This window comes from Hydra vulgaris, chromosome 09, assembly GCF_038396675.1.
Source record: "Hydra vulgaris chromosome 09, alternate assembly HydraT2T_AEP".
Taxonomy (NCBI): Eukaryota; Metazoa; Cnidaria; class Hydrozoa; order Anthoathecata; family Hydridae; genus Hydra; species Hydra vulgaris.
The window spans coordinates 52,322,191-52,346,515 of NC_088928.1; the positions used below are offsets into that span (position 1 = coordinate 52,322,191).

Consider the following 24,325-nt stretch of genomic DNA (forward strand, 5'->3'; position numbering starts at 1 on the left):
CATATATGTATACATATACATATATGTATATATATATATATACATATATATATATATATATATATATATATATATATATATATATATATATATATATATATATATATATACATATAAATTAAAAATTATTTTTTTAATAGAAATTCAATTGAAATTCAAGTTTTGAATATAATGCCATACGTGCAGGTGTTGGTGACGCAATGAGAGTTAATATTTATGCCGAAATAATTAACTACACTGAAGAGAGACTTAACAAGAAACGCGGAATGTTGATAAAATATTTAATTCTTTTCATGTTGATTAATTTTGTTATAGTTATCATTTACATTTGGCTTGACAAAAACTATTTAAGAACGATTCAATATTTTTTAGTTAACATTTATTCTCATAGAACTGTAAAATACGAAACTAAAAAAAATTTTACTATTCCAACAAAAACATGCTGGAAAGATATTTTTGACAATAAAAATGCCACTATAGCTTCTTCACCGCAAAATGCGCTTTGTTTATTCAGCCCACTGAAAGTAATAGATAAACAAGAGTACGAAAAAACGATTGTTGTTTTAGGGATCGGAGTTCATCAAGGACCACTAGCAGACAATAAAGAAATTTTACCAAAAGCAGGTTTCAAGTATATCAGTTGGAAAAATAAAGATAAAAGATTTAATAGATTGCATAACTATCTAGCCCACGGTTATTCCAAGCGCCATTTAAAGTTAACACAAGAAATCTTTTGGAACGCCTACAGAAATGACCCTGATATAATTGAAGCCGACATTATCGTCTGTGGATTTGACTCGTGGCATTGCCTAATATTTGCCCCATTTAATAAAAAAATTGTAATCAATAGCAACTATCGATTTGATGGTCACATAAGAACTTTAGACGAAGATATGATTGACTTACAAAATGAGCTATATGATGCTGTTAGATATAACCCAGATGTCATTTTGGCTGGTAGTACTTTTTACGATGTTATGTATCAGCAGCATTATCTTGGTTCGCATAAGATAATACCCTTGCCTGCCTCTTGTGAATATGTTCAAAGCAAAATAGAAAAAGAAGTAAAGGAGGGCAAGAACTGCAAAAATAAATGTAAAAATGCTAACAATAAAACAATAGTCATAATTTTTCCAAAACGTTTGTCAATAGGTGGAAAATTGATTGCGAAACAAATTCGTCATGAAGCAAATAAAAAAGAAAGAAATTTTGAAATAAAAAATTTTGCTGAATGTTTTCCATCACATTATAATTACTGTCAAATGGGTAAGTTTATATTAGTATTATTTTCAAAGTTTTAAAGTTTTATCTATCTCAAACATACTATTATACTTTTTAAATATAATTAAATAAATTTAACGTTTTAATTTACCTAATGTAACGAATAACAGATAGAAGCACCTCACTGTCCCTTTTATTAATTTCAGGGTCTGGAGCTGAAGTAAAATTAAATTTAAAATAAACTTAAAAAATTTTGTCTTACATACTTGGATTAGATTTTAAGTAAACACCTTGAGGTTTTAAACAAATCACGTTTATCTATGATGAACAATTCGACCTCATTTTCTTTTAAATAGAAATGTTGGCAAAAATTTACAAAAATCATTTGTGGTTATAAATCTTTATTTACGCGATTGAGCGTTCCAGTGTCATTCAATGACAAAAATTAGTATTTTTAGTAGCGAGGAAAATGTTTGATTGTGAAATACGGTTTAGTCAGTTACATTTTTATCAATTTAGCAACTTGGTATATAGTTAATAGAAATGTTTAAAAAAAATTAAATCGAAGAATGTTATTATAAGATTAGCTACAAAAAGATAAGTATACGAAACAAATACTTGCTTACATATCAAACAGCTCGGTAAGCGTCCATAACATTTACTTGCTTGCATATCAAACAGTTATGTAAGCATGTATAACAAATACTTGCATACATATTAAACAGCTATATAAGCATGCGTAACAAATACTTGTTTACATATCAAACAACTAAGTATCCATAACATTTACTTGTTTGAATATCAAACAGATAAGTAAACAAGTAGTTTCATTCTTAATTTTATCTCACCGTTAAATATTTTGATTTATGTTATTTTTATTGACTTATTTTAGAAATTTCAAGTTTCTATATTTCCTTTTTTAATTATTGAGGATTTCTGCTCTCGATTGCCAAAAAAGTTAAAAAAAAATTTTTTCTTAGGTACCACAATGCTCCATCTTTGTTTCTGTGTTGTTCCGTTTTTATATTAATAACTTTCTTAATAATCTTATCCTTAAAGTGATTTTGCTAATAACGCAACTATATTTTTCTCGTCTTGACAAAAATTCTTTACTTTTTGATTAGAACAAGCAGCCAATCCTAAATGCGATCTATCTTCTGTAAAAAGTTAAAGAGATAAAGGATAAAAAAAAGTTAGTTTCAGCCGAAACAAAACTCAGTAGATTTTTGATAGTAACTATGTAGTTTAAGTTTCAACTCATATAAATTACAGCGTCAATTCTATTTTATCTACTTCAACTATTTCAATATTGTTAATACAATACTTTACCTATTTCAATATTTTAAATTTGGATTAATCTTTGTTATTGATCAATCATGGAAACTACACATATATTCAATTGCAAAGCTAGTATCTGCTAAGGTTGTCTCTTTTTATTTTCTAGTTCTATAAATCTTTTATTTTTGTATAGAACACTTTCGTCATATTTGGAGTTCTTTTTATGAGGCCCTCTTTCTTTTGGTCCAAACTGAAATTGTAGATGTAGTTGAACCTTTTCTAGCTAACAAAATTAAGACCCTATTTCATCATTGTAAAGTAACATCTTTTACCCTTTTCTAAAAATACTATTAGGGTCAGTGCTCAAGCTAGCTATTATCTCTTGTTACTAATTGTTAAAACAAATTTCCCTTAAAAATATTTTGTATAAAACTCCGTCAAAAAAAACTTTTCAACAAACTTGAACAAAATCTTTAAAAAACTTGAAGGTGAGATGAAGATCTACAAATTTTCTGTCAGAAATCCAAAACAATTTATTTTGTATATTACGAAGTAATATACAAAAATTGTTTTGGATTTCTGACAGAATAAGTGTTTTTGTTAATGATTATATCATATCTAATCTGTGGTTTCTTTATTTCAAAATAAGGATCAGGATAGAGATAATTAATAATTATCTGTATCTTGATGAATCTCTTCATTAGTTACGCCGCCTGGATCTGCTAGTGATACAATAACAACATCTTCAGCCAAGTACCTTGTATGCCTTAGACAATAATTTTTCAGACTTTTGCCTAGTATTTCTTCTTTTTTCTTTACGCTTTTGGCTACTTTAATAGCTTTGAGATTATTAGATAGTGCTGGATTATGATAGATGACTTTAGAAACCAAAGAATGTAAAATATCGCTACAAAGGGTACACTTTTGTTGACATCTTTATCTCCTCCTTTGACATTTTAGTTTCTTATGAGTTAGTTGAAGAATCAATAAATATACTTCCTTTGCCATAAATCTAGCATTAATGACAAGCTAAGGGTTGATGAAAGTAGAAATTTGGTACTAAAAAGAACCTAGTTGGTAATAGAAAGAACCTAGTTGGTAATAGAAAGAACCTAGTTCACATAATCTTTTATAGTCTGTTCTTATCTTGGAAAATATTTTCAAGATAATGACATTTCCAAAGTATTCTTTAGCCTCTTGTGCAATCTGATGCATTAAAGAAGTTTTTAGAAATATTGAAATTAAATCTGTCTTATGAATTAATATCTGAAAATTACCTGCTAGCGCTTGCACTAAATGACTGATGTTTCTCTCATATATGTGTCGACAACATAAAAGCCACATAATGTGCTCCCTGACAACATACCTACTTTTAAGTTCAATTCCTCCATTATTTGCACCAGTGTTTGAAGCAGTGGTATCAGTACGAACGGCAAAAATGTTATTTTTAGTTTTGACATCTTTTAGTACCTTCTTTATTTGTTTTGCTTGGTCTTTGTCATTGGACGAGTTTGCCTGGAACACTCCTAGCAGAATTGTTATCATTCTCAGGACCCATCACGCTTACTGTAATATTTTCCACTTTAGAAGTAATATTATTTTTAAGATCCCATTCATTACACAATTTACCATCAAAGTAAAGAGTTTCTTGCCAATTAAAACATTTTTATAACTATTTCTAATTTCTTCACTTATGTTTTTGATGGTATGAAATATTTTTCTGTGGGTTCCTGATTTTGACAAAACAATATTTTCCAAATTATACCCTGCATGCTTTAGAATTAAGGAAAGATTTGCTGTATGACCCCTTACAACAAGATAAAATCTTGTAGAGACTTCAGTTGTTGCTTTTGTTAATCCGTTCCCTGCTATTGAAATTTGCAGCTCATCAGATCCTTCTTTTTTCTTATTAATGGCACAGAGAAATTTTTATCTTCTTAACTAGATACATTGAAAAGTAAATCATTTAACGCAAAATTTATTGATTCTGTACCTGAATCAGAGACAATATGATTTTCAAATAAATTTTAATCCTCTATGAACAATTAAAGTTTTTTGTCTAGCTTATTCCTACGTTCAATTCTCTTTCGGTTAATCGTGTCAATATCCTCAGTTATACACAGTTTTATAGTCGACTTTTTGTCGGTTAAGAACTCAATGACCTCTTTAACGGCATCAGGTGATCTGTTGCGTTCAGATTTGATTTTCAGTACAATATTTTTGCAGCTTATGTTAAAAAGTTTACTTAAAATTTATTTATAGTCGGTTTTGAGAATCGAAAGATTTTCTTTTGAAGAGAAGTTCAATCTAATATGAAAAAAAAAGAAACAATTTGCGCATTTAAAACTTTAAAAGAGGTTGACAGTTAAAATTTAAAAAAAAATTATTTTTTATATATATATAGAGAAAATCTTACTATTAAAGATCTATTTGTTTTCTCCATTTTTTGTTGAGCTATATAATCTTACCTTTAATGATCCAACTTTTCATCAAGAAACCTTTATAAAAACTCGTTCTGCACCAGATATTTACTACTTCTTTAAAAAGATGAATTTTAATACCTGTCTTGCATTTTGCATCTGGAAGTTGACATTTTAGCTGATACCCTTCTTTCCCCATAGAGCAACTAATAATTGTTTATTAATAATGTTTATTAATAATATTTATATATTTAAAAAACATAAACTTTATTGTTATATTGATTTAATAAATGAATTATACATAAACTCTGTAACAGTATTAAAAAAATAATACTTGCTTATTTATAAACTCAAAATAAATAAATGAGAAAGAGGTGGAAATGTATCATTTATGTAACAAACCATATAAAAAATCCGAAAACGGCTGTTTTTCAGTTTTTACGTCTAACTTTTATGCATATAACTAGGATATATTTCGAACCCAAAAATTTTTTTTGGGGGACAGCCTACTTTACATACATGGTTTGGTAAGTTTTATTAATTTAGTTTTGAGTGTGTTTTCCTATATGGTCCATTTTCGCAATTTTTGTTTAAATGATTAATACCATTTTTTAATGGTAGGTTCTCACCTAATCACTTAAAAAGTTGTATACTTTTATGGCTTTTAATTTATATCGCATTTGATTTTTATTGATAAATAGTTTTGGTAAACTTAACGAAAATATAATGATCTTATCTTTAAGCAGAGAGTAAAGTTAGTTTTTACAATATAAAGAAAATTTATTTGCTTTAAATTAGCAGCTTAAACTTTCTGTTTCAGTGTTCATTGTTTGAGAGATTATAGAATAATTTTTTATCATCAGCATGGATTATTGGCAATATTTTAACGCAAGTTTTATGCTTATCATAAATATATATTAAATATGATAATACAACTTGTTCACTTTTATCAAAAAACATAGATATTATATTGGCAAACTTAATTAGAGCACGTCCAGTTTAGCAATTTTTCTGAAATCCTATTTGATTTTTGTTTAAATACTCACTGCTAATATCAAGTAATAAAAACTATTTTAAATAACTATTTCAAATATTTTTTAAAACGCGTCTAGTGATTTGCGTTTAAAAGAGTACATTAGCGTTTAAAAGAGTACATTTTTACGCTTTATGGACAATTGTCCAAAAAGCGTAAAAATGTACTCTTTTAAACGCTAAGTGAATTTCGGCTGCTTTAAATTTATCAGGAAAAATATAATTCTCTCAAATAAAGATGCCATTAAGTAGAAAAAAGGTTCCTCCCATAATGCAATGTGCTACCCATAACATAGATACCTAGATTAATGTAAATGTGAAAATGATTTGCACGAATTGTATATTTAGCTAGGGCGTTTTTAAACTCGTGTTTAATTATTTTTATTGTTGCATATTCTAGTTATGGGTTTTGCTTGCAAGTGCTCATCAAACAGCTCCATGTTGTAAAACTCTTTGCTTTACTTTTGTAACATATTGGTTAAAGTTTAATTTTTGTTGGAAACTAGAAAAACTTCTTTTTCATTTCTTTTACTTCATTTATAATAGACCATGTTTTCTTGATTTCAAATTTATGTTTATTTAGCTGAATACAACTGTATATCTTATTTAACTGTATACAGCTGTAACCGTATCTACATATAACTGCATACAGCTGTAACCGTATCTGTATATAACTGTAACTTTATCTGTATATTTTATCTAAGCTGAATACAAGTTATTAGAAGAGTTTTGTACATATTTTGTATATTTATTACGTTTTTACAGTAGTAAAGTTTATAATATGTTTTATAAGTGATATTTGTTTTATTATAATTATTTTAAACTTGCTTTTAAACAAAACTTAAAATGGTAAATATGCCCATCTCTTTTTAATTTAATTAATTATGGTTAGCTTTCCATTAAGTTAAAACTAATCCATACTATTTATTAAAAAAAAGATCTAAATACTTTTTTTAGTTGATTTGTCCTTTCAAAATGAAATCAAATTAAAAAAATATATATTAATTACAACTTTTATTCTGCGGTCGTTTTTCAAAACACCTTAAAGGTGAGTTTCCACTCATCCCTTTTTCTTCCGGGAACTGCGGTCGTTTTTCAAAACACCTTAAAGGTGAGTTTCCACTCATCCCTTTTTCTTCCGGGAACCGAAAAATAATTACGTGGGCATGCATAGTATAAGTTTTAATTTATCTAAAGGAAAACTACATACATTTTAAATTTTTTATGGTTATCTACTTACCTATCAAATATTTTCACTGCCGATAAAACAATGATACTTATGAGTGCAACACATCATGCGAATAGTTTTGATAAGAGTTTTTATTGTATAATACATAAATTGTATAATTATTATATAATTATTATACATATATTGTATAATGTACATAAAGCAATTCTAATTTTTATAAATTTTATTCAATACACATATAATTCCTTGAAAATATTTTTTAGAAAAAAATATATTTGTATTATCAGCAAATATGACTAAATTTAGGGACATACACATATATTTTTAGAGGAAGATGTTTGATAAAATCCCCAGAATTTTTTTAACATTTAATTTATTTGCTAATTAAATAATAGTACTATGATTTTAACTATTATAGTGAATGCATGACAGTGTTTATTATGTCAACAATTTCAACAGCAGTTTTTACTACAAAACATTTTAAAATGAACTTTGACAAACATTTTTGATTTACAAAATTTTTTTTTTTTTTTTTGTTAATTTTTTGTAAAATAGGGTAGAGGGTAAAATAGGGTAAATAATTTTTGTTTTTCAAAATTTTGTTTTGATAAAGCATTTTAAATTATTGTGCTTTATTATTAGGGATGCGCCGAACGTTCGGCTGTTTTGCCGAACGTTCGGTTCGGCCGAACCCGAGCAAATGTTCGGCCAATAATGCAAATTCGGAATTCATCATAAATTTATCTAAATATAAATAAAATTTAACTCGGACCATAGCTGCGGTTTAATTGGATAAAGTTTTTATTAAAAAAAGCGTACCAATTAAACCTAGAAGAACATATGATTTTATAACTGAATTTCAATACAGTTTTGGTTAAAATTTTATTATGTATTTTCAAAACAGAATAAATTTAATCTGACCAAATGGAATAACAGATTTACCAAAACTATTACTCAACTAAAATAATTGTAAAATAAATACCCCCCCCCCCCCCCTTCATCAATTGAGTATTATTTTAGTTCATCACAAAAAAATATTATAAAATCACCATTTGTTAATCTTAAAATAACAAATAGGAATTTAAACGAAAAATATATTTTATTGAACTTAAGTTTCTTAAACGTGATGCTTATTGCTGCTGTGGGAAAATAAATAAATTTCTCAACAAAGAAAGTTTCTTACAAGCTTGCTACTCAACTGGTTTAACTGATAAAAAATATTTAAAAGAAACAAACTTAGGGAAAAACATTAATATGGAGTTCCATAATAACACTCCAATTAAGTGTTTTGTTATTATTGTATAATTGTATTATGTAATAGTAATTGTTAAGCTTATTGACACCATTTTTGTTTACACGTTTTATCGGCACCGTATTTATGTGCCGATATTCTTAATGTTTTATGTTAGCCACAAGACATGTAGTTTTTATATAATAAAATATAAAATACAAGTGATATTGAATCATTAATTATTTCCTCCATCATGGACAATACGAAGATATCAACAGGTTATGCGCCCAGCAACCAATGGCAAAACCTCATTTTTGATGGAGATGCGAGACATTTTGAAATTTAAGAAACAAAATTCTTAGGATATATGAAGCTAAAAAACTTGAAAGATATTTTAATTGGAAGTAACGAAATTGACGAGGACGAAAATGAAGTGGCGTTTGCTGAACTTATTCAATTTTTGGATGAAAGATCCATAGCTTTAGTAATAAGAGACGCCCGCAATAAAGGTAGAGAAGCTTTTAAAATTCTAAAAGATCACTACGCTGGTACAAGTAAACCTCGAATTATAAATTTATATAATCAATTAACAAGTTTGAAGAAACTTATCAACGAGTCTATAACAGATTACATTATTAGAGCAGAAAAATCTGCTACGACGTTAAATACCGCTGGTGAAAATGTAAGTGATGCTTTACTTATTGCTATGGTACTAAAAGGATTACCTGATGAACATAGGGCTTTTGTCGCTATCGTAACTCAATCAGAAACTAGTGATAACTTTCAAAAATTTAAACAAGCTCTACGAAATTTTGAAGAGACAGAAAGCACACGTACAAATCAAAATGAACATTCAGACAACAAGATAATGAAATTCAAAACTAGTGGGGGTAATATAAAGAAAGTTTTAACTTGCTATACTTGTGGAATGATAGGTCACAAATCAACTGAATGTCAAACAAAAACTAAAACCAAGATGTGGTGTAATTATTGCAAATCAAATACTCACAATGATAAATCCTGCAGAAAACAAAGCAAAGACAAAGCTAAAGCTGTTAAAAATGAGCAAAAGCATACCTATGCATTTAAAATAAATGAAGAACAATTTAAGGATACTCAAAACAAAACATTTCTTGTAGACTGTGGTGCAACAACCCACATAGTAAATAATGACGATCATTTTACGTATATTGATGAGTCTTTTAACCCTGAGGAACACTATATAGAACTAGCTGATGGTACAAAATCAAATAACACAGCTAAAAAGAGAGGTACAGTTGAAACACTTTTGCGTACAAACAATAATGAACTTGTAACTGTAACTCAAGAAAACACTTTATATATTCCAACTTATCCACAATGCATTTTTTCTGTACAAGCAGCTGCTGCTAAAGGTGCCAGAGTTAATTTTAATAAATATAGTGCAGAACTAATTTCTAAAGAAGGAACAGTGTTTCCTATCCATCAATATGGTCGACTATACTATCTCTACAAAAGCTCATTAAATGAAACACGTGCTGAAAGTTTGGAAATGTGGCACAAAATATTGGGTCACTGTAACAGCAATGACATTATGAAATTAGAATGTGTAGCACAAGGAATGAAAATTAACAATACTACTAAATTCAATTGCGAAACATGTATCTTATCTAAAAATATAAACACTTACAACAGACAACCTGACTCTAGGGCAACTTACCCATTCCAACTAGTACACACCGACTTAGCAGGACCTTTAGAACCGGTAGCTTTAGACGGATTTAAATACGTTATAAATTTTATTGATGATTACTCGAGTTGTTTGTTTACATATTTTCTTCAACAAAAGAGTGATGCTGTAAAAGCTGCTGAGAAGTTTCTAGCAGATATTGCTCCATATGGAAAGGTTAAAACTTTTAGTTTTTACAATGACATTTCTCCATCTGGAAGTGTAAAATGTATTCGAAGTGATAATGGTGGTGAATATTTATCAAAAGAATTCAAAGAACTACTTTTAAAGCATACCATTAAGCATGAATTTACATCACCTTATTCTCCACACCAAAATGGAACCGCTGAAAGAAATTGGCGTTCACTATTTGACATGGCAAGAGCCATGATTATTGAATCGAAACTTCCCAAACATTTATGGACATATGCTGTGAGCATTGCAACATATATAAGGAATCGATGTTATGTACAACGAATTAAATGTACACCATATGGACTAGTAACTGGTTTAAAACCAAACATTGCAAGGTTACATTTATTTGGATCAGTGTGTTATCCTTATGTGCATAATACCAAGAAGTTACAACCTCGAAGCAATAAAGGTTATTTTGTTGGTTATGATAAAGACAGTCCATCATATTTAGTTTACTATCCAGAGTCGAACTCAGTACTAAAACACAGACTTGTAAAATTAACAGAAAAATACGAATTTATTAGTCAAATTGACACTAAAAATACAGATGGTTTTATAATCGAGGAGCCAATCAATACAGAGTCTACACTTAAACCATCCACTCCTAATAATGAAGAGAATAAGTCACAAGAAAATAATCCTTCGCGTTATCCTTCAAGACAAAGACAGTCCCCAAAATATTTGGAAGATTACATAGTTGATAACGGTAATGAAGATGAAATTAACTATATAGGTTATTGCTATTTAATGAATATACCTACATCATACAATAATGCTATCAATACTGATGATTCTGAAAAATGGAAAAGCGCCATGGAAGAAGAGATGCAATAACTAATGACACTTTTGTTTTGACAGAGCTCCCTACTAATAAAAAATTGGTTGGAGGGAGATGGGTTTACATGATTAAAAGTAACAGTAATGGAGTAATGTACAAAGCAAGATACGTTGCAAAAGGCTATAAAAAAAATCCAAGGAATTGACTATTTGGAAACTTTTTCACCGACAGCAAGAATGGAATCAGTGAGAATTTTAATGCAAATCTCTATCCAATATGACCTTATTTTACATCAAATGGACGTTAAAAGTGCTTATCTCCATGCACCTATTGAAAATGAAATTTATGTCAGCCAGCCTTCTGGTTACGAACAAACAGAGAACAACAAGCAATTAGTATGGAAATTGAATAAATCACTTTATGGCTTGAAACAAAGTGGTAGAAATTGGGAAAATGTTTTAAGTGACTTTCTTAAAGAAATTCGATTTGTCCAATCAAATGCTGATGCTTGTGTTTTTATCAAAAGAGACAATAATGATATAGCAATGATTCTAGTATGGGTTGATGATATAATTATTGCTGCCAACTCAAACCAATTATTATTCGAAGTGAAGAAGAAATTAAGTAGGCGATTTAAAATGAAAGATTTAGGACCATTGACATCATTTCTTGGTATCCAATTCAACTCAACTAACAATTGTGTAACTATGAACCAATCAAATTACTTGCAAAATGTTTTACATAAATTTGGTTTCTTCGATTGCAAACCAAGGTCAACCCCATGCGAGTAAATTCCTAATTCATATCAAGATCAAGAATCAACTGAATCTAGTGACTCAGATATAAAACTCTATCGACAAATGGTTGGAAGTCTTCTTTATGCAATGACATGTACCAGATTTAAGCTATGTTGTTACCATTTTATCCCAGCACTTATCAAAACCAAATAGTGCTGATTGGACTATGATAAATCATGTTTTTTGATATATTAAATATACTTTAGACTATTGCTTAACCTTCCGGAAAGATGATGAATTGAGTCAGTGATGCTGACTGGGCGTCATCCTTTGAAGGATGACTGGGCGTCATCCTTCAAAGGATGACGCCCAGTCAGCATCACAGTATGCTTTATGCATACTGTGATGCTGACTGGGCGTCATCCTTTGAAGATAGACATAGTATATCAGGTTATTGTTTTTCTTTGAGTAAAAATGGACCTGTTATTAGTTGGAAATCAAGGAAACAAGCTAGTATTGCACTGTCTACATGTGAAGCTGAATACATGGCAATACTGCAGCTTGCCAGGAAATGAGTTATCTATCTAAATTGCTAAAAAAACTATTACAAATAAATTTCGAACTAGTGAATCTTAGAAATGATAACCAAGGAGCCATCGCTTTGGTTAAAAACCCTATAAAGCACATGAAATCGAAACATATTGACATTCGTTACCATTTCGTACGAGAATTTTATCAGCAAGACCGAATACTATTAGAATATATACCATCAAACAATAACTATGCTGATATTTTTACTAAACCAGCGAAGAAGAACTTAATACAAAAGTTTAAGGAATTTTTATTCGGAACTTAGAGTGATATGTTGTCAAGTTGGTGTGTTAAGTTTATTGACACCATTTTTGTTTACACGTTTTATCGGCACCGTATTTATGTGCCGATATTCTTAATGTTTTATGTTAGCCACAAGACATGTAGTTTTTATATAATAAAATATATAATACAAGTGATATTTAATCATTAATTATTTCCTCCATCATGGACAATACGAAGATATCAACAGTAATAACAATCACAAATCAATAAGTTCAGAAAAATAAAATGTCAAAAACATGAAAATCAATCACCACTTTTTGCCCTCAAGTTATAATGTATAAACATTAATTTTTCACCACTTTCTGGTGATAGTCTGTTTCTACTTGGTTCGTAAATGTTGCCACCTGTACTAAAAAGTCTTTCACTTTCAACAGAAGAAGGTGGTGCTGAAAGAAACCTTTGGGCTATTTTCTTTAAATTTTTTAAAGAGTTTCCACAATTTTTTCACCATAAAGAAGACTTTCTTTTTCCATAATAAGAGGGAGTTTTAAATACTCTTCAATCTCCATGTTGATCATTTGCACAATAGAGTGTGATCTTTTAAACATTTTGCTATCTTTAGTAATTGAAAAATTGGAATCACATTCATTTATAGTTGTCAGTTTGGAAACTAGCCGAAAACATTCATTAAATTTTGGATACGATGGTTTCTCAAACACTTCATTTGTGTCACTTACTGTGGGTTCTTCACAATCAGAATCAGAGGATTCAAATTCTAAATTATGTTGCTGCATTTCTTGCATCTGCTCATTTAGCCAATTTTTTATTACATTCTCATCTTTCTTTTGATACATTAATTTATATCTAGGGTCATAAAAAGTGAAAAGACATAAATACTTATCATGTAAAAATATACTCAGTCTTTTGTTTACTGACTCTTTCAATTGTTCAACTAAAGTATTTATACTTAAAAAAGCCTCACGAACTAATGCTTGATCAAAAAATACTTTAAGAGCCATAATCGAAGGAATAACATCTGATAAAAATACCTCACGTTTGCTGAAATTAACGGTTAAAGTTTTAAATGGTTCTAAAATATGAAAAACTTTATCTAATAAGCCTCATTGGAATGAATTTAATGTTGATTGGGTAGCATGATCGGCCTATTCGGCTGTATTAGCCTATGCTTATTTGTACCAAGTTGTTCCTGAATTGCTTCTAATTTTGCTGCTGCTGTTGGTGAATGGTGAAAATGTGTTGCCGGACGTTTGCAACAAACTAAAATTTCTTTCACAGATTGTTGCGACAAAATTGAGTCATGTATACATAACTGTATTGTATTATAAAACATGGAATTGACTTAAAACCACTGTCTCTAACGCCAGCTACCATGTTGGCAGCATTATCTCGTAAAACAATGTGAATTTTTGTGTGTGGAATTTCAAAACTTAGCAAACCTTTATGTAAATATTCACTTATATTTTTTCCTGTGTGACTTTCTGGAAAATGCATAACTCTGAGTACTGCTCTCTGTTGGGAAAATTCATTGTTGAGCCAGTGTGCTGTCATGCTTATGACGGCAATATTTAAACTATTTGCTGTCCAAATATCAGTTGTAAGGGAGATATAACTGGCAGAAGATATATTACTCTTGATTGAATTAAACAGATTATCATATATTTGTGGAACAATATTTTCACTAAAGTAACTCCTTCTGGGTATTTGGTAATTAGGGCATATCTCTATCTTCTAAATCCAAGATCTTCTACAATTGTGCATGGTTGAATATCCAATGCCATCATTTCTCCAATGCGATTGTGAATCTTGATTGCTCTAAGGTCATTAATATTCTACAACCTTTTTTTATTAATACTCTCTACTAATGTTAACTGTTTTTTTATTTCCAAATCACTTGATGTAGAAACAGTTGATGTTTCAATAATTTTTTTTTATCAGACTCTTTTTCAGCCAATACATACTTCATAAGGTGCTTTTTTTTAAATGGCGTCTAATTACACTAGTGGTAAATGTCTTTGGACAATTCCCACCTCTAGAGAGTATTGCTTTGCATAGTAGGCAGATGCAAAAACGAATGTCTTTCTTAGAAACTTCAAAATATTTCCACACAGTACTTTTAAAAGACATTTTTTCAGAAGACATTGTTTTATACTTTTACAAGATTAAAATATTTTTCTAAATTGTAAAAAAGAAGTTCAACCAAAAATAAAGCATTTTAAATTTAAACTGTGTAAATATATTTTAAAATATAACGAACATGTTACATATTATGTTATTTTATCCAATACGTTACAGTTTATACATTTATTTATATTACCTAACTTTAATAATTGTATTATTTTTTCAAAAAAAATTGTTAACATTTTTATTTACACTACAAATAAAAATGTTTACATTTATTTTCTTTTCACCACAAACAATCATCCAATAATAAATTAACTTTTCAAAATTACTTTATAATTTTTCAAACAAAATTTATTAACCCTTACTAATGTTTTAACAAATTTTTAATAACACAATAAAATGTTAAATGTTTAATAACACAATTTTTCAAAACTAATGGGGCATTCCACGTCAAGTTGAACCACTCATCTGACATCACCGACTCCGATTTTGATGAAAATTGGCTCACATGTTAGGGATATGGACAGAAGAAAAACATGTAAATTTTTTTGACTTAGGTCAATTATTTTTTGAGATATGACCTTTCAAAGTTTTGACCTTTTCACTTGACCTTGGTTATTTAAAACGTCATAACTTTTTTGCTATTATACTTAATATTATAATTATATTTATACTTGACCTTCGAGCCTGGTCGATGGCAAAGGTCAAAAATCATAATTTTTTTTTTACAGATTGCTTTTTTTATTGTGGATGTCCCATGAAAAAATCTTTTTGGGATTCCCATAAACAACTTTGGTAATAATATTAAAGTATAAGTAGGTTCTAAAAATTTAATATTTAAATACCTTAAAGTTATACAGTATTTTAAGGTAATTTATTGATATATATATATATATATATATATATATATATATATATATATATATATATATATATATATGTATATATATATATATATATATATCTATATATATATATATATAGATATATATAGTTTAAAAGTAACAAAAATGCTTTATTTAGCAGTTTTAGCTACATAGCAGTACAGTACTGAATGCAGTATAATATTTACACCATTACCATTGCAATACATATTTGCTAATAATAAAATAAAAAGGCTATAATAGTTAACGATGATGCAAGTTAAGTGCTTTGGTTGCTCCTTCAGGCTCTTTAGAAGTAATGAAGTATGACCAACCAGTTGTAGTTTTGGGTTCGACTGCTAGCAAAAGATCATTCAAATCAACGGTAAAAATATCCAGAGGATCTCTGAAGGAGAAAAGTTGACTTGGACCATGAGGGTGAAGAAAGTTCATGGTTACTTCTCTTTTTTCTGGATTGCTTTCCAAACCACAACCTATCCACCAATGTTCATCATACTCTACAACCATGTAACCAGTAACTGAACTGAAGTTGAGCTGGCAAACATTCTATGATGTAATTTTTTCAATTCTAGACACAGAACTGGAACTATAATCTTGTACTTGAAGTTCATTTGTAGATAATGGTTTAAAGCAATGAAGATTTTGGGTACCAGGAATCGTTTTAGCATTCGAAAATCTTTCCTTTAACATTGTGGATTCGATTTGCCAATCATTTACAGTGAGGTATTCAAAGGAAATTCCATGGATATTTTCTTTAGAAAAAGTATATAGTTGATAAGTGGTCATTATTTGGTCATGGTAAGGACGTTGTAAGCTTGCTTTTGCTGGGCCCTTACCATGACTTGTGGCAAAGAAATGCCATTCGGCTGGAATACCAAAATCCTCTTTGTGATAGCACAGATTTATAAAATTCTTGCAGTTTTTTGTATTGTGCTGCACAGCCATCAGTAAAATATGTTATTTTTAATACCTCAAATTTCACTTTTAAAAAATTAATTAGTTTAAAAATTATGAACTGCAATCGTGTCATGAGTATTACATTCCAAAAGTAGCACATAACTTCCATGACATAAATTTCCTTCATATTTATAATAAAAAACAAAAGGATGTAAAGTTGCTTGATTATTTGTCCAATGATATCCCTGTGCTGCGTCTTGTATAATAAATGCATATTTTTCTGAAAAATCACCGATAACCAGAAATTCTCCATCTGATAAATTGTTTTTCTTCCAGTCTAAATATTTTTCCTGCTCTTGAGCAATAAAATCATGCCTAGTATGTGTTTTCAAACTCCCTAAAAATCTTTCAATAAATTCATCAGTGGACTGTATAAAGGTTCGAAGCTGGGACCTATTTGTTAAAGTCCACTGTTTATACTCAATTTCTTCAACTCCTTTAATTTCAAAGCATTGCAACAGCCTTTCTGTTAGCATAGCAACTCCAGGGCAATTTTTGCACTCGCCTAGAGGACATGCTGGCAAGGAAGGATTGCATTGGATTTTTGTCAAAGCATGTTTGTAGTTCTTTATAGGGGTTTCTAGTTCATCTTCTAGTTGTAAATCATCCAAATGTGATCCGACTGTCATGAGTTTAACATTTTGATAAATGGTACATACACACACACAGTGAGTACCACTTGCTCCTGTAAAGACATATTCTTTTGGACATAGCTCTGCAAACTTCAAAAACCCAATTCTGATATTTGGATACTTTTCTGAAAATAATTTATAAACTTCCTTCAAATTACTTTAAACTAATCTTTTCTGAATATGTCTTCTTTCCCCATTTTCCATAACAGAGAGAAAATCTTTTTTTCCAGGCATTACACGGCTAACAGTGTCAGAGTAATAAAACTCTTTTACCATATCTTTAACATGTACAGGTAGTGATTTCCCTTTTTGATTAGGGGTTGATAAACACCTTTGGTTATTAAAACTTCTTTTGCTTGAGATACAAGTCGATGCGAACAATTAAATTCTCTCATCACTTTTCGATTACTCCATTGAGCAACAAGTATTTTCAAAATCATGATCTTTTCACTCTTACTTTGTGTTGATTTATACTTATCCTGAAGCACTTTAACAATGTCATCAGCACATGTGTTGGAAACTTTTTTTTAGTTGCTTCGTATTCATCATCCTCTAAAGTATCAATTGCATCTGAATTAGTAGATAAAAGGTCTAACTTCCTTTTTACAAGTTTTTTAAGCTTTTTCTTTTTCTCCGGAATATAACTTTTAACAGTTTGTAACTTGCGTTTATCCAAGGGTGACTCACCCAATAACGACAAGGATTTATTAAAAATAGAAATTTCTACTTCCTGGCACTGATAATTTTCAACTCCCACATCTCCCCGATCTCAAGATATTTGTCACTACAAATATCTTGAGATCGAGTTTTTTTTTTGCAGAATCTTTATCATCGCATAATCCTATTTTGGAAGGTAAGCCAGTGATTCTCTTTCGGCAAGTATCACATAATTTTGCTCCAGCCATAAGTTTTGAGGGATACATAGCTACTTGCCGACTAGTAGCTACCCTCAAGGTTTTATATTGTTTTTTCTTATGGTGTTGGAAAGGATCATAACAACAGTGTTGTCTCTTCTAAAACTCTTTTACTTGTGCTTGAAATGCCATTTTTAATCTAAATTTAATTCCTAAGTTGTCTTTTGATGACTAATTCAACGGAAGTGAATTGATTATTTTAATATAAATATATATAGCTTTAAGCCTCATATAATTTAATACTGGCTTGTTATGTATTTATAGTACTAGTAATTAAATTACAACCTAGAAAATAAAAGAAAAAAAAGGAAATAGTTAATAATATATATTTCTAATAGGCTATTTACAGAAAATGACCTCAAAATATCGCATTTGTAAGTCCGATAAATATTAAATTTTTAGAACCTACTTATACTTTAATATTATTTCCAAAGCTGTTTATGGGAATCCCAAAAAGATTTTTTCATGGGACATCCACAATAAAAAAAGCAATCTGTAAAAAAAAATTATGATTTTTGACCTTTGCCATTGACCAGGGTCAAAGGTCAAATGACCAAATGACCAATAACTTTTTTTTTATTGAACTTATCACTTTTTTGTATAGACACAAAGTTGTTCGTCTATGCAAGTGCTTCTGTTTGTCACCAAAATCAACTTCCTAAGTATAATAGCAAAAAAGTTATGACGTTTTAAATAACCAAGATCAAGTGAAAAGGTCAAAACTTTGAAAGATTATATCTCAAAAAATAATTGACCTAAGTCAAAAAAATCTACATGTTTTTCTTCTGTCCATATGCCCAACATGTGAGCCAATTTTCATCAAAATCGGTGTCGGAGTCGGTGATGTTGAATTTGACCAAAAAGTGGTTCCACTTGACGTGGAATGCCCCTAATGTCTTTTTTTTTAAAAGTAGTAAAGGTTTGGTTGCCGAACCGTTCGGTGTTCGGTAAAATTTTATGGCCGAACGTTCGGACTCGGTGTTCGGCCAAAAACCGGGTTCGGCGCATCCCTATTTATTATTGAAAACAAAATTTAATTTAAGAAGTACTAAAATACATTAAAAGAACCAGAATGCATCAGTAATCAGTAACTATAACGAACTTGCTTTATTTATAAATAGTTTATATTTTTCAGACAGTATTTTTTATGCTTTTTTAGAATTTGCAGCCGTATTCTCATCTCTCCTTAACGGAGAGATGAGAATACGGCTGCGTTATTAACGGAGCGTTAGTCAAAAACTTATTATTAACTACATTAATAAAAAAATTCTTTAAAAATATAATTTTTTAAACATAAATGTTTTATTTTAGATTTAGTTTTATTTAAACGAATTTATAGAAATTTTCGTCGTTTCTTTACTTAGAAATATTGTAATGAAATTTTAGACAAAAGCTCCGTTAAGCTTAACGGAGAGATGTGAATACGGCTGCTGGTTTTAATTTGGAATTGAACTTTTTATATAGTTATAATTACAGTAAAATGACTTTTGTGAGGCATATCTGGACAACAAGCTATTTATATAATTGAATATATTACTACCATTTGGTGATGCTGTTTACAGTTTAATGATTTTGTTTTTAATCAAAAATATTCTTATTCTTATTTAGAAAAGCAATTTTAGTAAAAATTCAAAAAAATTCTTATTATCATAACTTAACTTCAATTATTAATAGTGTTTAATGTAAACAAAGAAGTTAAGAAATGATTTAAGAAAGATCAATCATCCGAAATGGGATGAAATGCAGTTTTAGCTGCGAGTGAAAAAGAACTTAAAACTAGAAAAGCTGCCGATACGTATTGCATATTTAAGTTTGCTCTACATTGGCATATTGCTAATAAGCCAGCTCATCAAAAATAGTTTCAGGATATTTTTTGTGTGATTTATGTGATCCAAAATTTTTTTTTGTTTAATTTCAAATTTAGTAGTAGTAGTAACCAACTTAATAATATATAAGTTAGAGTAAAGCGTAGTTATTTTAGAATAAAACAGAATTTTTTTGTTTTTTTGTTTAAGCTGTTGTTTCTTTTTTGCGGTGTATGGATGTAAGGGCGTGTAGTTTCTATGGGTATGTTATTTTTTTGAGAGTTTAATGTCTGAACATATTTAGACGATAGATAGCTTTCATTTTTCATCATTTTTATAGCTTTACAACTGACGAATAACTGCTGCTTTTTAACCGTCCCGTTTTGCCCCACCCATTTGCAAAAGGCAAAGGTTTGCTAGCTTAGAGTTTTGTTATTTTGGTTGTCGTAACTTATTTAAAATTTTTTTGTTTGTTTTTTCACTTTCTTATATCAAATAATTTTAAGAAATTTATAAAAAAACAGTCTTAATGATCATTAGTTCATCCGCAACTAGTATTTTTTTCTTAAGTGTCCCTATATGCCCCGTTCTATCCTATTAGGCTTTTTTTTCTTTTACAGGAAAATGTTTAACTTCTTAAATTTATTATGATTTTTTCCAGGAATAAGTATACCTAATGAATAAGCCAAAGAAATGAGTGAAAAAGTGGTTATTGAAAATATACTTAAGAGGACTTCCAATTGAGTATATTTTTAAAAATCACTGAAAAATCCTGAACGTTTAATCTTTAGTTTAGTGTATTAAAGATTTTCGGAACGGTATTTTAAAGTTTTTGTAAAAAGATAAAGGACATTACGTATATGCTGCTTTGTATCGGTAAAACAGCTTTTATTTTGATTATAAGTTTTATCGATTACCCTGTAGTTCTTCAACTTATAGATTACCTTGTAATTCTTCAACTTATATAGGAGAATGATTTCGTTAGCTTTTTCAAATACTTCTGATAAATATTATTAAATTTTAAGAAAATTTAATTTTATTTAAGTAAACTTTTTTTAATCAGTAATTTGATTGATTATTTTAATAATTGCATACTATGTTAAAAGGTTCTTTTGAAAACCAAACTGATTTGGATAAAAAAGATTGTTTTTAGTAAAGTATAACACATTCTTGTGCAATTTACATCGATGCTTTTTATACAACTAACAATGACTTTACAACATACTTACTTATACTAAATATCTGAGATTAATTACACGTTCAAAAAGTTTTGAACGGAAAGTATTGATATAAGTCATATAATTTAAAATTTTCAAATGATTGTTACATTTTTATAATGGAACTACTTTTAGTAATTTAAGTAAATCGGGAAAAGCCAAGCATTGAATAGGTATCCGTGGTTGTTATCTGTCTGTCTTTTTTTAATAAGGAAAATTATGTCAAATAAGCTATAACTTTTAATCTGTACTTCAATGCTTTTGAATAATGCGTACATACACAAAGGAGAGGGATTTATTGAAAGCGTACATGTACTTACTAGAAAGAAGCAAGTAGTTAGTGGATAAAACCTAATTGTTAACGATTTTCTAAATATTAAACAAATAAAAAAAACAACCCAAATTGATATGAAGGCACAGACATTCGGGGATATAAATATTTTAAAATACTTTTGAAGCTGATAGAGAGGTATAAACTGACAGAGAGGCTTTTTATACTATTGTCATGATGAACAAAATTAAAAGCAATAACTGTGTCAACCACCATCCTTCATCATTAAAACTATACCACCATACCTCATCATCAGAACTATATTAATAACCCTGTAAATAGCCCAATATTCTGTAATATCTTTTACTAGTTGAACTATATTTCTGATACTAATGTTTTATAAGTAAGCTATGGATAAATTTTTATAATACAGTTTAATTTTATACCTTTTACAGGTCAGATTGATGTTGCAATTTTGTTAGGATATTCTGTGATGTCCTATTTTAGTTGTGAAGTTGCTAATGTGGGCATACCATTGTTTGTACCTTCAGCTGAATTATATGCAAAATATGAGAAACTGCATCATCTTGTCAGTGAGAGAAAACAAAGATTAGATCATTCGACGTATGATATCATGAAACAGAGTATTCGATCTCTAAACTACGGGTATATATAAACATACTTGCTCAACGGATTTTTCCGTTTAAATTTTTTTTTTTTTTTTTTTTTTTTTGTATCCGACTTTGTTGAATATTCCTATAATAACAGAGTTTATGTATTTTTTATTTTACATTAGCGTAAAAATACTGTATTTTAATTAAATTTTATTGAAGGTACAATCCTAATGACGATTTTGACGACAAAGCACTTCAACGTTGGCTCAGTTATTCAGACTACTATTATTATAAAGGAACTGAAACCTACAATAATTACGACACTCTTTTCCATAAGCTTTCCAATGTAAATTTATCGAACATGAAGTACATCGCTTTTAAACATCGTATCAACAACATTAATGTTGGAATCAACCATTGGCAAGCTATAGGAAGGTACTTCTTTGGTGACTCTGTTTTTTTGTTTAAAGAAAAAAACACGCCGAAAACATTAGACGAAGGTTTAAATTTTTGGAAAAAACAAGTAACCCGGCCAGATTTTATATTAGAAGACAGAAAAGACTTTGATGGTCCTCCAATTGCAATTTTGATGCTAGCTGATATACATGGAGTAATCCCAGAATGCTTTAAATTTAAATTTTATAAAATCGTGTTATTAACAGATAAAACTAAAAAAGTCAATGAATGTCAACTGCTAAATTATAAAGTTCTTATCGAAGAGTTAGCATTAGATTTGTTTAATAGTAAAAGCTTCCCAAATTTAATAAAATGGCACGAAATTGCAATGGTTGTTTATGGAGCAAATTTACGTGCAAGTAAAATCACAATTTTGAAAAAATCAGATGATTTTTCAAGTAATTGCTTGATTTCGAACGAGTTTGAATTTCTTGGAAACAAATCTTTATGGACAATGTCAGCATATGATTCTACGCAATATTGGTATATATTTGCACCAGAAGATATTAGAGTATTTAGTTATTGGATAAAAACTCTGGCATCATTTACAACTGATTTAAAAAATATTCAATTGACAGATTGCCGAAATTTTTTTCAAACTAGAGAAAGCAAATTTTCCGAGAAAGAAATTCAAGATTTAAGTTCGTATTTATATTATTGGCAGAGCGATGAAACTAAAAGTTTTTTCCATATTATTGATCAGTTAAACTTTGAACTTGCGGTTCGTGGATATCTTTCACAACTACACGCAAAATTAAATCGATGGTGGTTGCATAAACTAGTAAAATTAGGTTATTATCAACCATCATTACCCAGCCAGCACGAATACGTTGGGCCAACGTCGGATTGACGTGGAGAAATTGATTGGCCAATGATCAGTAACTTAAAATTATTTGGTTTCACAGAAAAACTCCGCGATTCGATGTAAGAGATCTTCCCCATGCAATATTTGTATAATTTAGATGTCATTGAATTAGAGAGTAATAAAGTTGAATTAATTCATGTCTATTTACAGAACTTCTCGCTTTGAATAATATCCTAATATTTTTTGATACTTTGTTGCGTAAGGTTTCAATATCATTTTTCCGTGTGAGATTTTTATCAATCAGAAAACTAAAACAAAAGTATAACTTTTTGTTGTTTTATTTAAATACCATTACATATATATATATATATATATATATATATATATATATATATATATATATATATATATATATATATATATATATATATATATATATATATATATATATATATATATATATATATATATATATATATATATTTGAGACATATCATTTAGCAAAAGATATTTTTTGGATTTTGGATGAAATAGAGTCTATTTAGTTTTTTCTATGTTAATTGATAACTTATTTGACTTGAACCATCTTGAAATTTTTATTAGCTCCATGTTCATGTCTTTAAATAGTGTTGTGATATTATTGCTGGACAAAAAAAAGTTTGTGTTATCAGCAAATTTTACTGTTTTTAAATTTGAGGCATAAGAAAAAGAAGTGGTCCTAGCATAGACCTTTAAGGAAAGCCACATGTTATATATAGTAAATTTATAGTAGAGGATACATCAATTTGCACATACTGCTTAGGATCGCTTGTATAGCTCTATAATAATTTTATAAAATTATCATAGATTCCATTGTTTTTAAGTTTTTTAATAAAAATCTCATGATCTATTGTATCGAAGGCTTTAAAAGATATAGATCAAAAGATGAGTGTCGAATAACCTGATATTGCCAATCACTCGTATCACAATGAATTTCAAGTGACAAAGCTTGATCTGTAGACAGTATAATTAACTGATGTTTAT

The 24,325-nt window shown here is 29.0% G+C and overlaps 1 protein-coding gene across 1 annotated transcript; it reads left to right on the forward strand.

Annotated features, from left to right (window-relative positions):
• The first annotated feature begins 245 nt into the window (after positions 1-245).
• LOC100203850 (uncharacterized) lies at positions 246-23,621 on the forward strand. The gene is made up of 3 exons (XM_065806027.1): positions 246-1,266; positions 21,883-22,093; positions 22,261-23,621. The coding sequence occupies exons 1-3, from the start codon at positions 267-269 to the stop codon at positions 23,345-23,347; spliced, it is 2,298 nt and encodes a 765-aa protein (XP_065662099.1). The 5' UTR covers positions 246-266; the 3' UTR covers positions 23,348-23,621.
• The last annotated feature ends 704 nt before the right edge of the window (positions 23,622-24,325 follow it).